The sequence below is a fragment of the Pinus tabuliformis genome, chromosome J, assembly GCF_031772625.1.
Source record: "Pinus tabuliformis cultivar Carrire ecotype Pingquan chromosome J, CPIR1, whole genome shotgun sequence".
In the NCBI taxonomy this organism is placed as follows: domain Eukaryota; kingdom Viridiplantae; phylum Streptophyta; class Pinopsida; order Pinales; family Pinaceae; genus Pinus; species Pinus tabuliformis.
In genome coordinates, this window is record NC_142295.1 from 908,883,787 (window position 1) to 908,898,769 (window position 14,983).

Here is a 14,983-nt window from a genome sequence, read left to right on the forward strand (position 1 = left end):
ACTGGTATGGTACAGTGGATTTATAGTTCTTCTTTTGACTGGAGGTTATCATGGAGTTTGGATCTTCTATTATGGTGCAGCCCTTCATTTATGCAGAGTTAGTTACAATGATTCTTTGTAAGCACTCGGGCTCTAAGTCCCAGAATGACAGGAGCAGCCATGATGCACCCTACTTTATACATGAAGGTATGGATCCTTAAGTCATCAATCTTATCTTTATACAAAAGGAATCTCAGTTTTAGTTTTATGCCTAGGGGCACACCATTTGGCTCTAGTAAAATTATTTTCGAACTCTTTGCATTCGATCACTCTGACTATAGGTTAATGGATTTAATTTCATTGACATAGCTCCATTCCTGTAAATTCAATTGCAATGTCTTTTTCTTGTCTTATTTTCTTCGTTTAAAATTGAATTGTAACATTTTTGTGTCTTATTTTCTTTGTCTTTTAAACTAAATCCTAGATCAAGGTATTTGCTTTTTTGTTTTCTCTTTAGATTTCAGCTTTGGTATTTCAGTATTATAGGAGGGAAGAAAATAATATTAGATAATTGTTAATTGTCTACCTTCTACCCAATGCTACATGGATAATATACAACCAAATCACCATAAAAATGTTTTTACTCCCATAGATTCCGAATGGCCATTAATAATATCCCACGTGGTTATTACATCCATGTAGAAGAGCAGCAAAAACAGAGAGAATTCAAAATCACAAAATGGATTTTTAACCATCTGATGGTGATTTTTAATTCACAACAACGTTTATGCCTCCAAGATTCCTATTCCAAATGTTATATATCCTGACGGTTTGCTTCAATGAACTATTGCTTCAATGAACCATCTAGAGCCTTGTCTACTTCATTAAGGTTTTATGACTCTAATTAGTTAGCAATCCCTCTACAGCCCGTGGAAGAAATTCTGAATGGTAATTACTTTTGATGGGTCTTAATTGTAGGCCTACTTCAAACAACTAAGTAAATTTTAGAAAGTAATTATTTTAGTGGGAATCTAATAAACTGCCTGTCATGCAGGACGGGTTGCTCTAATTGACCTGTGCAACCTGTGTCCCCTAGGATTACTGGCTTTTTGTTATGAGTCAAGCAGTTCACTCTCCATTGAATTAGCTTAAATTTGGAAGAAGGTGGTGTAGAAGAAAATGCTATTTTGAAAGCCTGCAAACCAGGGAGCAAATTTTAGTTCCTATCCAATATTTGTGTGTTTGACATCTTAGATCTACCATTTCTGAACAAGGCCTGTGTGGGAGGAAATCTTCTGAGAACTACTTCTTGTATTGCTCAGTTACATTAGTTGCACATCAGAAGAACATGCATTGGGACTCATTCACCCAAATAGCGGCACTTGTTGGTATGACTTATTCCTATGCTTTTGCGTGCAATGCTAAAGGAAGATTGCTTACCTGAGATCAATACCTACAGTACCTTGATAAATGGCTTTTGTTCAAAGGAGCAGGTGCCTGAAGCATATATGCTTGTTAGCTTATTGCTTGACAAGGATTACATTATAGATAGTGACATTTATAGTGTATTTATAAGTGCACATTGTAGGTCAGGCAATGTTAATGAAGCTCTGAAAGCCTTTAATCAATCGACATCTAAAGGATGTGCTCCATACACAGAGTCATGCAAGATTCTGGTTGATACTCTTGATAGTGCAGGCAGAATAAAAGAAGCCCAGACTGTATTAACAAAGCTTTCCCGTGATGGTTCAAATGAAAATTCTATTACATAGAGAAATGAAATTTAACCGGATGGATATGGTATTCAAGTTAACATCCTCAGGAAAAATAATCTTTAAGGTACATCAAAAATAATTTGAGCTAAAAGTGGGCAGGTCTGATTGTTTGGGGTACCTCAATTGGTATGCATGTACCATTCGTATTCAGTTTAGTGGCTTACAAAAATAAGTAGACTAGACCAGGCTTTCAGTTGGAAAGGGTAAGGTATTTGCTTTTTTGTTTTCTCTTTAGATTTTAGCTTTGGTATTTCAGTATTATAGAAGGGAAGAAAAGAATATTAGATAACTGTTAATTGTCTACCTCTACCTAATGCTACATGGCTAATATACAACCAAAACACCATAAAAAAGTTTTTACTCCCACAGATTCTGAATGGCCATTAATAATATCCCACGTGGTTATTACATCCATGTAGAAGCACAACAAAACAGAGAGAATTCAAAATCACAAAATGGCTTTGAACCATCTGATGGTGATTTGTAATTGACAACCACGTTTATGTCTCCAAGATTCCTATTCCAAATGTTGTATATCCTGACGGTCTGCTTCAATGAACTATTGCTTCAATGAACCATCTGGAGTCTTGTCTGCTTCATTAAGGTTTTATGACTCTAATTAGTTAGCAATCCCTCTACAGCCCATGGAAGAAATTCTGAATGGTAATTACTTTCAATGGGCCTTAATTGTAGGCCCACTTCAAACAGCTAAGTAAATTTTAGAAAGTAATTGTTTTAGTGGGAATCCAATAAACTGCCTGTCATGCAGGACAGGTTGCTCTAACTGACCTGTGCAACCTGTGTCCCCTAGGATTACTGGCTTTTTGTTATGAGTCAAGCAGTTCACTCTCCATTGAATTAGCTTAAATTTGGAAGAAGGTGGTGTAGAAGTAAATGCTATTTTGAAAGCCTGCAAACCAGGGAGCAAATTTTAGTTCCTATACAATATTTGTGTGTTTGACAACTTAGATCTGCCATTTCCGAACAAGGTCTGTGTGGGAGGAAATCTTTTGAGAACTGCTTCTTGTATTGCTCAATTACATTAGTTGCACATCAGAAGAACATGCATTGGGACTCATTCACCCAGATAGCAGCACTTGTTGGTATGACTTATTCCTATTTAAAGGTTGAAGTACAATTTGTTCAGCTATCTTCTTTAACTGGAAGAGAACATGGATGTCTCTGGTATAACTGGTATGGTGCACTGGATTTATAGTTCTTCTTTTGACTGGAGGTCATCATGGAGTTTGGATCTTCTATTATGATGCACCCCTTCATTTATGCAGAGTTAGTTAATAGCAATATGGAAGATTTATCTGCCTAATGAAAAAGGCAATATGGGAGATTCCAATCACGTTCCAAGGCATTTTTTAAAATGTGGATGTGACAAAAGGTTGTTGTGGAAGGTGTTGTTTGTATATGGGAAATTTCTTGATCATTGTGTATCATCCTAATGTTGATATATATGTCTACTAAGTGGTTCCACTTAATGGGGGATTGATTTGAGCGTTCAATATATTTTTATTCTTTATCAAAGTATTCTTGTGTTGTATTTGTGTTCTTCAATTTATGCCTTACGGTGTTTCCTTTGCAACATCTGGTGCAAATGCTAGTAATGTCTTAAGATGCAGAAAGATTTGATCCCTCTCCGATCTTGGTAGATCTGGAGTTAAGATAGATCTAGGATCGTTTAATTTCACCCTTTAAATAGGCTATATTCCACATGAATACCATGGACAATAGCTTGGGTTCTCATAATCCTTGATCTAAAAAACCATTGGTAACTTGAGCAAGTCAAGTTTACCTTAACTACCCAACAAAAATTAACTAAAAAAATAATAACATAGAATTTTTATTTTAACATAGAGTTATTTTTATTTTTATTTCAAGTTTAGGTTAACTACCGAACAAAAATTGATTAAAAATATCAACTTAGAGTTTCTATTACAACACGGTGTTATTAGTTTTTCATTGACTTGCTATTAGTTTTTTTTTACTAAAAAAAATTAAAATTTTTCCAAAGTTAAACATTATGAAATTAAATTTTATTATTTTTAAATAAAAAAAATTTCTATTTATCTTGAACATGATTGGTTGAAATATCTCCCCTCTTATTGTGTAATGATGGCAAGAATTGACTTTTGTGTGCTTTATTATTAATTACTATGTACAATAAATATAAATATTTTGAAAAATAACATTATATATTAATTACAATGTACCATAAACACAAATGGTTTGTAATTAAATTCAAAAAATCCATTTTCTCATTGATGTAAAGTATTGAATAAACAATTTTTATGGGTTTTATTTTTTGATTTACAAAAAAATAATTTGAAAAATACAAATTTGAAAAAAATATGTAAAAATAACATGTGTACAATTTGTGCAACTCTCATTATATCAATCTATACTCTAATGACATGACATGTGTACTATAATATGAGCATTATATAAAAAAATTGTCATCATTCAATAATAAATAAATAATTATTAACTTGTTATTGTTCTCTTCAATGTCAATTATATATATATATATATATATATATAATTTTTATTTACAAAAAAAAGGGTTTAATTATATTAAAAAAATTAATAAAAAAAGTTAAATAAATATTCATATAACTCATTTTACAATTTTATTATTGCTTAGAGTACATACAACACATCATGGCATTAAAACATTTTATTAAACTAAGCGGTAAGGAACTCTAGCTAAGCGGTCTTGTTTTTATTTTATTTTATTTTGACTTCGACTAAGTCAAAACGTTTACATAACATAGAACAAGACAACATCTCTTGCATACTAGGTTGGAGAGTGCCTCTAGCAATTAACAAAATTTAATACATAGTATTTGAACCTTTAAAAAATTAAAAGACCAAACTTATAATAAATGGACATTATGGATCTCTTAACATCATATTATATGTTATAAGATTATATTATGATTTCCTTGTTCATTATTAAATTTTTTGGAAACAAGCACTTATAGATCTTAAATGTGGTAAAAACATGCTACGTTCATATATTTCCTTCTATATATAACCAAATGGAAAAAAATAATTTCAAACCAATGCTTTGCATTATTTCCTGATAAAAATATGATAAATAATGACAAAAACTAAACAACCTTGTTACATTAGAAAAATAAAAATCTAAAAGTTTTGAATTAAAACCTCAATCAATACTAGTCATAATTTTTGTAAATGATTTACAACTCTCGAAGAATCCATCAATATAAACTACCATTGATTATGACAATTGTTCATCATAAAATATGAGGATTTAAAGTGGAAAACTTCATTAAAGTAAACAAAAGTTCTTTATAAATCAACTAAAAATTTCTACAATTTAAACACTTAAGAAAATGAAAACTACTAAAATGAAATAAGATTGAAGCTACGATAAAGATTTATGCAAAATTGCATAAATTATTACTAAAAAGAGTTAAGCGCATATTTTATATTAAAAAAAGCCAATTTTATTTATTTGTTGATGATAAGAATAATTAATCCATTCTGCCTCTCCTGTCATCTTCCACTTCAATTTCAGTCCAATGTCTCTAATCATGTATTCCACAACAAATGTCTCTACATACACGTGCTGGAGCGTTGTCACTATAAATTTTTCCAGAAGACACCACATTCCAAGCCTCGGGGCTCAGATATCTTAGAAAGAATGTGGGAAGAAATGCCCACCTTGAGCCCAGAGGTGCATATATAAATCATGAGTTGCAGAGCAGAGGCAACAGAGACCTAATGGTATAGAACGCAGGCCAAGAGTGTTGCCAGGATGAGGAACAAGGATTGAATAACGCGGGATGCGCTTTTGATATGGCCTAATAGATGATAATGCAACAAATGGCATGAGGTAACAATGGTTCATAGCGATTCTCAAATAAGTATGAGATCCCTACACTTAGTTATGTTGTTTACACCTATAGGTTACATGTTGATGATATGTTTGACGAAATGTCTACCATGGCTAGTAGGGGTCTGGTTATAGTCTTGTTCAGCTTATTGCTTTTGCATCATTATTTCCCTGTTATTTTACTAATTTCAAGCTATCACTCCATTCTGAGCAGTGGCCTGGGCTCTGGGCCTAAAAAGGTGGCTTAATTCCCGGGGTCACTCGCACAGAACTGGCAATTTTGGTCTCTGGTCACTGGCACAGAACTAGAAAATTTGTTCTCTGCTCGCTGGCATGCAAGCCTGTGAGAGCGACTTTGGATTGTTGGTCTCTCCCTTGCCCATAGCATGAGAGTGACTATGGCCTAAGAGATCCAGAATAGTAATGGGACCTAAGGACAGCTTGTTTGAGTGGCGTACTTGTCTCCTAAGGGCTGGGTTGATGATGTTGGATGATTGTGTGTGATGTTTTGGCAATTCTACTTCCTTAAAGCCACATAGGATGTTCAATCTGATCATAGTAGCGTCTCGTCTCATTACCCTGGTTGGTATGGTTACTTGGGTGGATGTGGGAAGAGGGTGTTATAGAGTGGTACCAGAGCATGGTTCAACTCTCGGATAGGATGGGTGGTGTGTGTTGGTCATGCATGCATGTCAGTTACATGTGTGTCTCTTACACTTGCAATCCATGTGCTTGTTGCATTGCATAATGTTGATCATGGTTGTGGTAAGGTTGTCATGAGGAACTTGATGTTGATTTTGTGGAATGCATTGTCATGAGTATATGAATGATTACATATTGTTATATGTTGCTTAATTACATCATTGTATGTTAGGTTGCATTCTTGTATGTTTGATTACATGTATCAATCTTGTAGGTTGGTTACAAGTATTGATCGCTTATGTTTGACTACATGCGTTTATGTGTATGTGTAGTTGATTAGGCATTGCTTATGCATGTTGATGGTTGCATGTGGCAATGTCTACAATGGAGTAATGGTTGTTGTCATGCATGAGGTCATGGTTTGTGAAGTTGATATGGTCATGCGTTGGTAACTGGACTCTAGCTAGAATGATGTTTATATGGTTTCGTACTCATGTGTTATATGTTTATATGCAGTTGTTATGCATGTATGGTCTTGGTTATAGTTATGCATGAATAGTAGGTCAGACATGCTTAGTGAAGTCATTGTATGCAATTTAGGTCATCATGATGTCGTTGGTTGTTATGATGCTAATGTGTTGAATGAGGTAAAGCAGGAGATGCAGATCATCAAAGTGAAGTTGCAACATTGGATCTCAATGCAAGAGTATATCATCATACAAGTTTGTATGTTCAGCATGCAAGTATGTAGGTTAAGAATTGTTATATGCATTAGGTTTATGTACATGTATTTTGATGTTATGGTTACATTCATGATAGATGTTAGTTGATTAGTGTAGTTATATGCACATGTGTCGGATAGTCAAGAGTGATAGTAACATGTAGTTGTATGCATTGCTATTGGTGTTTTATATTAGATAACCTGATGATTATGTTATATGTAGTTCATGAAGTGTCTTATATGTTAACTTGTTATTGTTAAATGATGGTTAGTTTGATGATTATGGTTATAGCATTTATATCTTGATGTTATATGTATTACACTGAGTTTGATTGGCCTATGCAGATGGTTATGGTTACGATATTCAGGTATTAGCCGACATATTTGTACCATGGTGTCATACTAATCTAGACTGATCATACATATGTGATTGTTATGCATGAACAACAAATGCTCATGAGCTTATGATGTGAACATGTTAATTAGTTACCATTATGGATATCATGATTTATGTTTGAGTTGATATGTTCTGAAGTTGTATCGTGCTAACCTGGATTCATTGTGTAGACAAGATCACCTCCCTTGAGATATATTAAGGTATGAGTTTACTTATGTCGTATATTTGGTGCTTGACTGTTTGATTACGTTGTCTAGTTGACTTATGTAACATGGTATGTTTGCAAGTTGGTTGAATGTTTGATGAATTCCATAATATGAGTATGTGTTCAATGATCTTGTTTTAAGATGGTTGTATTAATACATGTGTTGAGACACTTGATATTTACTTGAGTGTAGTAGGTGACAGTTGTAGCGTTATGTCCAAATGACTATGAGTTGACTATAGATTATGACATGATTGTTAGTCTTGGTAAAGGTTTATTTCAAATTGATAGATGTTATTGTCTCAATATTTGGAACATGTGGTTGACATGTGTGAGAAGTTGCAAGAAACATGCTTGGCATTAGCGTGACAAGGTAATAGTTGATGTGTTTATATAACTAACAATTGGGTGATGTGACAGCGCATAGTAAGCCTCGATTGCAGCAAGGAAAAGGTCAAAGAAAGGAATTGGGCAATAATTCTTTAACTATTTTTGAAAACCCTAATTCCAAACGAATGAGTTCTTTCCCTACAGGAAGTCTTCTTGAACTTAATATTGTCTGACATAATGCGGATATGTGTTATATTCATGAACATGTACTTGACAGGTATATTAGTTAGTCTTTAGTTACATGTGGATATATCAAAGGATTGGAGTCCCTTGAGAGATGGCGTGGATGTGTTCAGTTGTAAGCAATGTGCTTGGCACAACAAGATGAGGTAACTAGCGTATTGTTATGTTTATTTATGCACTAACAGTTATGTGTTAATGACAACATGATGCAGGGAGTTGCATGGTAAGAGAGGCTACCATGAAATCTCGAAGAAGGTTCAGGTCGAGCTTTCCTTGCGAACCATGGGGAACGAGTCATGGTGTCTGTTGTTAATCTTTTGCTTTTGGTCTTTTGCAATTGTTGTGATTGATTTTCATTTTTGTTATGTCTAGTGCATGATCATGCCACTTTGTTTGTGGTGTCGTATTATTGTTGTTTTTCCATGGTTTTCTTCTTGTTTTCTTCTCGGCCTTTCCTTTATTGTTTTGAGAGTCTTGGGAATTGGTTGGGAAAAGAGGAAATTAATGGAGCTTGGGGAGAGTCTTGTGGTACCCAACAAGTAATGTAAGATTGAGATGAAGCTTTGTGCATGAGTAAGCACAACGGATGGGAAGACTATGACAGTCAATTGGACTGGTTGGGTCCATTATGGTAAAGGGACGGTGGCAGCATAGACATGTGAAAGGTAACTAGAAAAGGTAAAGCAAATGGATCTGAGGCGTCAGATACCTTGGCTATGTTGGGAACAACTATTCTTAATGTTGCGCATGTGTTGCATGAATAAAGGAATTTCTATTACCATTGACCTTGATATCTGGTAATTATGTTATGATCATGATTATGTTTATGTTTGTATATGTATACATGTAGGTGTGTATGTATGTCATATTTGACAGAGTCATCATGGATCATGATTATTAACGCTAACATTTACATGTATATATATGTGTGTTTGTGTGTATGTATGTCGTTGTCTGACAGGACCATGATTTCTTTATGCTAATGTTTATATATGTGTATTTATCTATGTATCCATGTCATTGTTTGACAAGGTTTTCAGGTATCGTTCTTGTGGAGGAATGATTTCTTACGCAGGAAAATGACATGAAGAGGTTCCTGGTCTTGCGAGGAATCAAGTGGAAGAATAGCCATGAAAAATATATGAGGTCAGTATCATGTGAATATGAATTTATATGCTCGTATTATGCCTATGTTTATGTTATGACAGGTAACACTGAAGGATACATCAGTGGAATGAAAACAATGTGGTTCGTGGCATGCTAAGACAAGCATGGATAAGACACTAGAAGCAGGGTTGCTTGGTAGCGTTAGTGCGGTTTTGGATGTGTGGTACTATTATTGTGCATATGTTATATATGTTGTACATGTTGCGTTTGTGATGTTGTGTGCATGCAGTGTGGTGTATATTTAGTGTGTGTGCCTGTTGTTTATGCAATGTTATGTACAGGGTGTTAGTATAAATAATGTTGTATGAATGTTGCATATGCAATGCTGGGTGTAGATGGTGTTATGTACATGTTGGATATATGGCGTTGTGTATATATTATACTGTATGCATGATGGATATATGGTGTTGTATGCATATGGTGCTCTATGCGTGTGGGATATGTGGTGTTGTGTACAGATGATGTTAGGTACGTGTTGTATATGCAGTGTTATGTACATGTGGTGTTGCGTCCATGTTGTACATGTGGTGCTATGTACATATGGCGTGGTGTTCATGATTTCACAAGTGGTGTTGTGTGCATGTGGTGTTGTGTACATGTTGTACAAGTGGCATTGTGTGCAGGTGGTGTTGTGTACATGTCATGCATGTGGCATTGTGTACATGTGGTGTCGTGTATATGTCGTGTATGTGGTACTATGTACATGTGGTATTGTGTACATGTCGTACAAGTAGTGTAGTGTACATGTGGCGTTGTGTATGTTATCACCTGGATTGAACCTCAAGCTGAAGGAAGGCAATGCCAGGGTAACCACAAACCATGCTTAGCCAAGTAGCTAGCCATACTAAGCCGAGAGAGGGCTCTCTCCGTAAGGATCTCAACCAAGATGAATGGATCAGAAAAAGGATTTTAGGCTAGGAATAGTAGCATAAATTTTTTATTGGATTTTGAAGGGGTTTTACCGGATCATGAGGAGCTAGACAATTTAGGTCTAGGGAATTAGGTTAGAATTGCAGGGTGTTCAATGGGGAAAGGTAGGCATAGGTTTTAGCACTCAAGGGCTTGATGGGGTGAGATGTTCTAGACTGGTGAGAAGCTAAGAAGGGCATGTGAAAACCATGGATCCTTCCTAGACTGTAGAAAACATGAAATGGTGAATGGTTTCCCAAGGCAGAGCACTGATGTAATGAATTCAACCTATCAACTTCAAAACATTCAACTAGAAGCAATGAAATGATTAAGAAGCATACAAAACACATTAGCATATGATCACATAAGAAGAAACTATACTAAAACTCCATACCACATGGATCCCATAAAAATAGTTGCAATTCTTATTAATCTCCTGCCAAACTGATTACAAAAGGTGTATAATCAAGGTCTGAGCATCCAGCTGAGTCCAACCCTTTACAATGAGAAAGAAGAAGAAGATATAGACATGAATTCAACCTCCTCCCATCCTCAGGAGTTGAATCGCTAAGATGAGGAGCTGATCTAACTAATACTAAACAAGAAATAAGAATATAGGCATTTCAACAACTTGCCTCTAAAAGTGAAAAATTGATTCATTTGAGCTCAAACTGACTTCTAAAGCAATGAATCTACCCTCTATTACTATTTATCTATCATAATTACATGCCAAGTCATCATTTAGAATGGTGAATCATCATCCATGAGAGAGAATCCAAGAACACAATAAAAAACTGGAAAACTAGCCATCCTGAGCAAAAACTACCCTATGTGCAACGCCATTGGCCCAACGTGTAGCGCCACTTTCAGGTCCCTTTTGAAGGCCTTTCCAGCATCCAAATTGAGCCCATGATAGCCCATTGGAAAGGTCTTCCAGTCTACTTGCCAAAACACCTAGAATTTCTGAATTTGAAGCTAATTTGACCCCTCAAAACTTGATTCTCCCAAGACTTCTTCTGTGTGTCCAAAAAGTGGCAGAAAAGTCATTTTTAGGGTGTTTTTTGACCTTTTTGTGGACCTATCTGCCCCAAAAACTTTGAAAATCGCTAGTGTGCATGACCTCATCACTATGAATCCAAAAATGCAAACCATTTTTCCATTGGGTGCCCCTAGGAAAAGTGCAGCGCCAGTGGCGCTGCGCGTCTAGGCAGTTTTCCTGTGTATAAAATTTCAAAATTTGAGAATGACAAAATTTCCTCCAAAGTTGCCCAAAATTTGTGAGAAGCACCCTCATCAAGTGTCCTGATGATCCAAGGAAGCTTCAGCAAGCATCCTAAGCCTATCCTCCTCCTTTTTACCTTTCAAAGCCCGCCTTAGCCTAGCTTTCATTTTCTTGACCCTCATATTGCAAATCTTGTTTCGGGTCCTGTAATGATAGGCCATGTGTCTGATCATTTGATTGTCTCTATTGTCCTTCTGTAGCAGATTCTCAAGGTGCAAGTTGACTCTCTCAAGCCAAGTCTCTCTATCATCTTCAGTCACTTTCTCAATAGAAGTCAAAGTGACTTGTGTCTCTTTGCCACTTTATCGTTTCATCTTTAGCATTTCCAGCTCCATGAGGACTTGTTTGTCACTCAATTGCTTGTTTTCTTGCTCCAAATATGTGATGACATATTTGGCCCTCTCCAAATTGTCCGCTAAAGCTTGTACTTGAGCTTCCCTTTCTTGTATGATGATGTCTTTGATGGTTTCTTCGTCTTGAGCCTCTAAGTCAATGATTTCCACTCCATGATGAGTATAATGTTGCTCCGGCTCATTATGCTCAATCAAGTCAAAGTCCCTTTCCTCCTCATCATTAATACTCTCCTCCAGTATTTTTCTTTCCCTTTGTGCAGTTGTTGCACTTGTACCTATTGTGTCGATGAAGAAGGCAAAGCCCCTTCCACATCTTCTGGAGCTAGCATTTTCCTATGCGATGATGAAGAAGGCAAGGTCCCTTCCACATCCCGTGGAGAAAACACTTGCCTATCGGCAACAAACAATCTCTCGGTGCCCCTCTGATATGTCATGTAAACAAGCACCTCAGTAGTTCTAGTCTCCTTAGCTTCCTCATCTGTTTTCACCTGAGCACTGCTAGAAGGTCCCCCTGCTTCTTGAGACACTGGTGGAGGAATTTGAGGACCCCTGAAGATGTCATGAGAAATAAAGGTCTCCCAAGAGATGTTGAGGAGACTGAGATGATGAAGCACAATCATCTTGATCAGGGAATAGTGATAGAGACTACTCATCTGCTGAGGGTATGGCTTCTTCTGGACAAAATGAGCCATCTTCTCAATATTCCTGAACAAGAAGTAAGGGAGGTTTAACATCCTCACCCTGGTAAAATGCATGAGGAGCCTGATGTGATAGGTGTATAACTTGGAAAACCTGCCCTCACAAGTGAAATACTTCATGATGATTTTCATCATGGGGATGTACTTGTCTTCAAGAAATCTGAAAGGAAGAAGTTTCTTCACCTCATTTTTGTGTTGGGGTTTGATATAAGGCTCATAGTAGTGTTCATCCAGGTCCTGGGCCTTGTACCACTTCTCCACTACAATTGGAATCCCGGTGGCATCTGAAATGATTGAAGGTGAAACTGTGAATGTTACCCTAGCAAGAGTTACCTTGTTGCCCCGAATATGAGCTACAAAAAGTCTAGTGAGTTCAAGGTGATGTTGAACTCTCTCTACCTACTCACAGAACTCACAGCAGCCAAGATATCTGAAACATGTGACAACCAACTCAGAGGCATGCAATTCCTAAGGTTTGATGGATCTTCTATGATAATCATGCCTCCCTTGTGTGGTTTTCTCTGTTTCCTAGCTCTATCTACTGAGGTGTCACTGCCTGTGTTTTCCTCCTCCTCATAGTCTCGGTCCTCTGTGTCCATGTTTGCAAGGCTAAGGTTGTATGAAGGGAATGAGTGAAAGGGTTTTAGGAGTGAGGGGATGGGAAATGACTTTATGGGCTAAAAATGAATGAGGGAGTAGAAAATGAGAGGGAGGGCTTGTTTTCTTTGAGAAATTGCCCTTGGGGAAGAGGGATAAAGGGATAGGGAAATATGGAATAGAGATAAAGGGACAAAGGGATAAATGGATAGGGAAATAGGGATAGGGTTTAGAGCTGTAGTGAGTAATAGGATGAACAATGAGGGTTCAGGGTTTTAGGCATAACTAGGGGCAAATTTAGGGTTTAGGCACTTGCCACGGAAAATTTAGCTTAGAAGTTAAATTGCAAACCAATCAATGTAGTATGGAGGACCACTTACTTGTATGTAGGTGAGAGGGGGCAAGTTTGAGGTTTGTATGAAGTGTTGAGGCTTTTCTAGCCTTCCTGCTCAACGCGCAGCGCCACCCTAGAAGCATAGCGCCAGTGTAAAATAATACTACGAAAATTTCCCAGATGCACAGTGACAGTCTCAACGCGCAACGCCAACCTTGCCTACCTTAGAAGCGCAACGCCACTCTGCCAACGTGCAACGCCACTCCTCCACTACTCCTAAAGTGCAACGCCACTCCTCCACTACTCCTAAAGTGCAACGCCAACCTTCCTTCGCCCAAAACTCACTCAAGCTTTCCTCTTCTTCTCACTTTTTGACTCCTTGCTTGCCAAATGAGAATAATGTTGAAAATGAAATGTGGGAGCTTAAATAGGAGTAGATTTTGATTTTTCACTTGAAAACCCCACTTTCTAATGTTTCTTGTCCTTCTTAAAAACTCAATTTTAATGCCTTTTCTTCTTTGTCTCTTTCAGGTGGATAATGCTCGATTTAAACTGATTTTTACAGTGTTTCTTTGTCATGCAACAAGGAGAGATTCTCTGGTGCAGCTGGGATCATTTATTACATATAGTGACTTAAAATTACATAAGAAATACAAATAAGCTCAAAATACTCTATTTTCACCTCAAAAACATGTTTTTGAGGTGAAAATTACATTAAGTTAAAAGATAATTATTCAATGGCTATGACCTATAAGCCATCATGTTTGACTTATTTATCATCCTCATATCCTTGCTGACCTTTATTTACATGTTAAAATCAGGCTCTTGACCTTGGAAATGAAACCCTAAGACCTAATGAAAACGTGCCCTATGACCTAATGAAAGCATGATTACAAGTTGACCATGAAACCATAACTGAAGACAACCTGAAGAAGGGTCAGCAAGTATACTCTATGAGGGAGAAATTTAGATTTTCTGAAGAGAAGACAACCATCAATGGATTAGTTTGACATGACCTAATGGAATGATGTGAAAATTTCAATATGGGACCCCTAAAATGAAAATGCAAAGAGAAAATTTGATCCCTGATGGAAGTATGCAGATACTGACACTAACATTGTCGTGTATGTGGTACTATGTACATGTGGTATTGTGTACATTTCGTACAAGTGGTGTAGTGTACATGTGGCATTGTGTACACGTTGTGCAAGTGGCACCGTATACATGTGATGTTGTGCACACATTATGCAGGTGGTGCGGTGTTCAGGCGGTATTGTGTACATGTTGTACATATGGTACTGGTGCACGTGTGGTATTTTGTGTGTCATACATGTTGTGTTGAGGGCATGTGGTACAAGGTATGTACATTATGTAGGTGCATGTATTGTGTGGTGTTGTACATCAGGTATAGATGTATTGTGTTGTGTTGTACGTAAGTTGTAGGTGTATGTATTATGTTATGCAGTGGATCTAGGTGTAT

At 36.7% G+C, this 14,983-nt stretch overlaps 1 protein-coding gene across 1 annotated transcript; it reads left to right on the plus strand.

The window, feature by feature from the left end:
• The first annotated feature begins 1,397 nt into the window (after window positions 1-1,397).
• On the plus strand, window positions 1,398-1,751 carry LOC149229676 (pentatricopeptide repeat-containing protein At3g22670, mitochondrial-like). Its single transcript, XM_089381103.1, has one exon. It carries the CDS (start codon window positions 1,398-1,400, stop codon window positions 1,749-1,751), a length of 354 nt encoding a protein of 117 aa, XP_089237229.1.
• Window positions 1,752-14,983: the final 13,232 nt, after the last annotated feature.

Coding starts and splice junctions, on each gene's coding strand:
- LOC149229676 (XM_089381103.1), top strand. CDS start 1,398: ATGCTAAAGGAAGATTGCTTACCTGAGATCAATACCTACAGTACCTTG.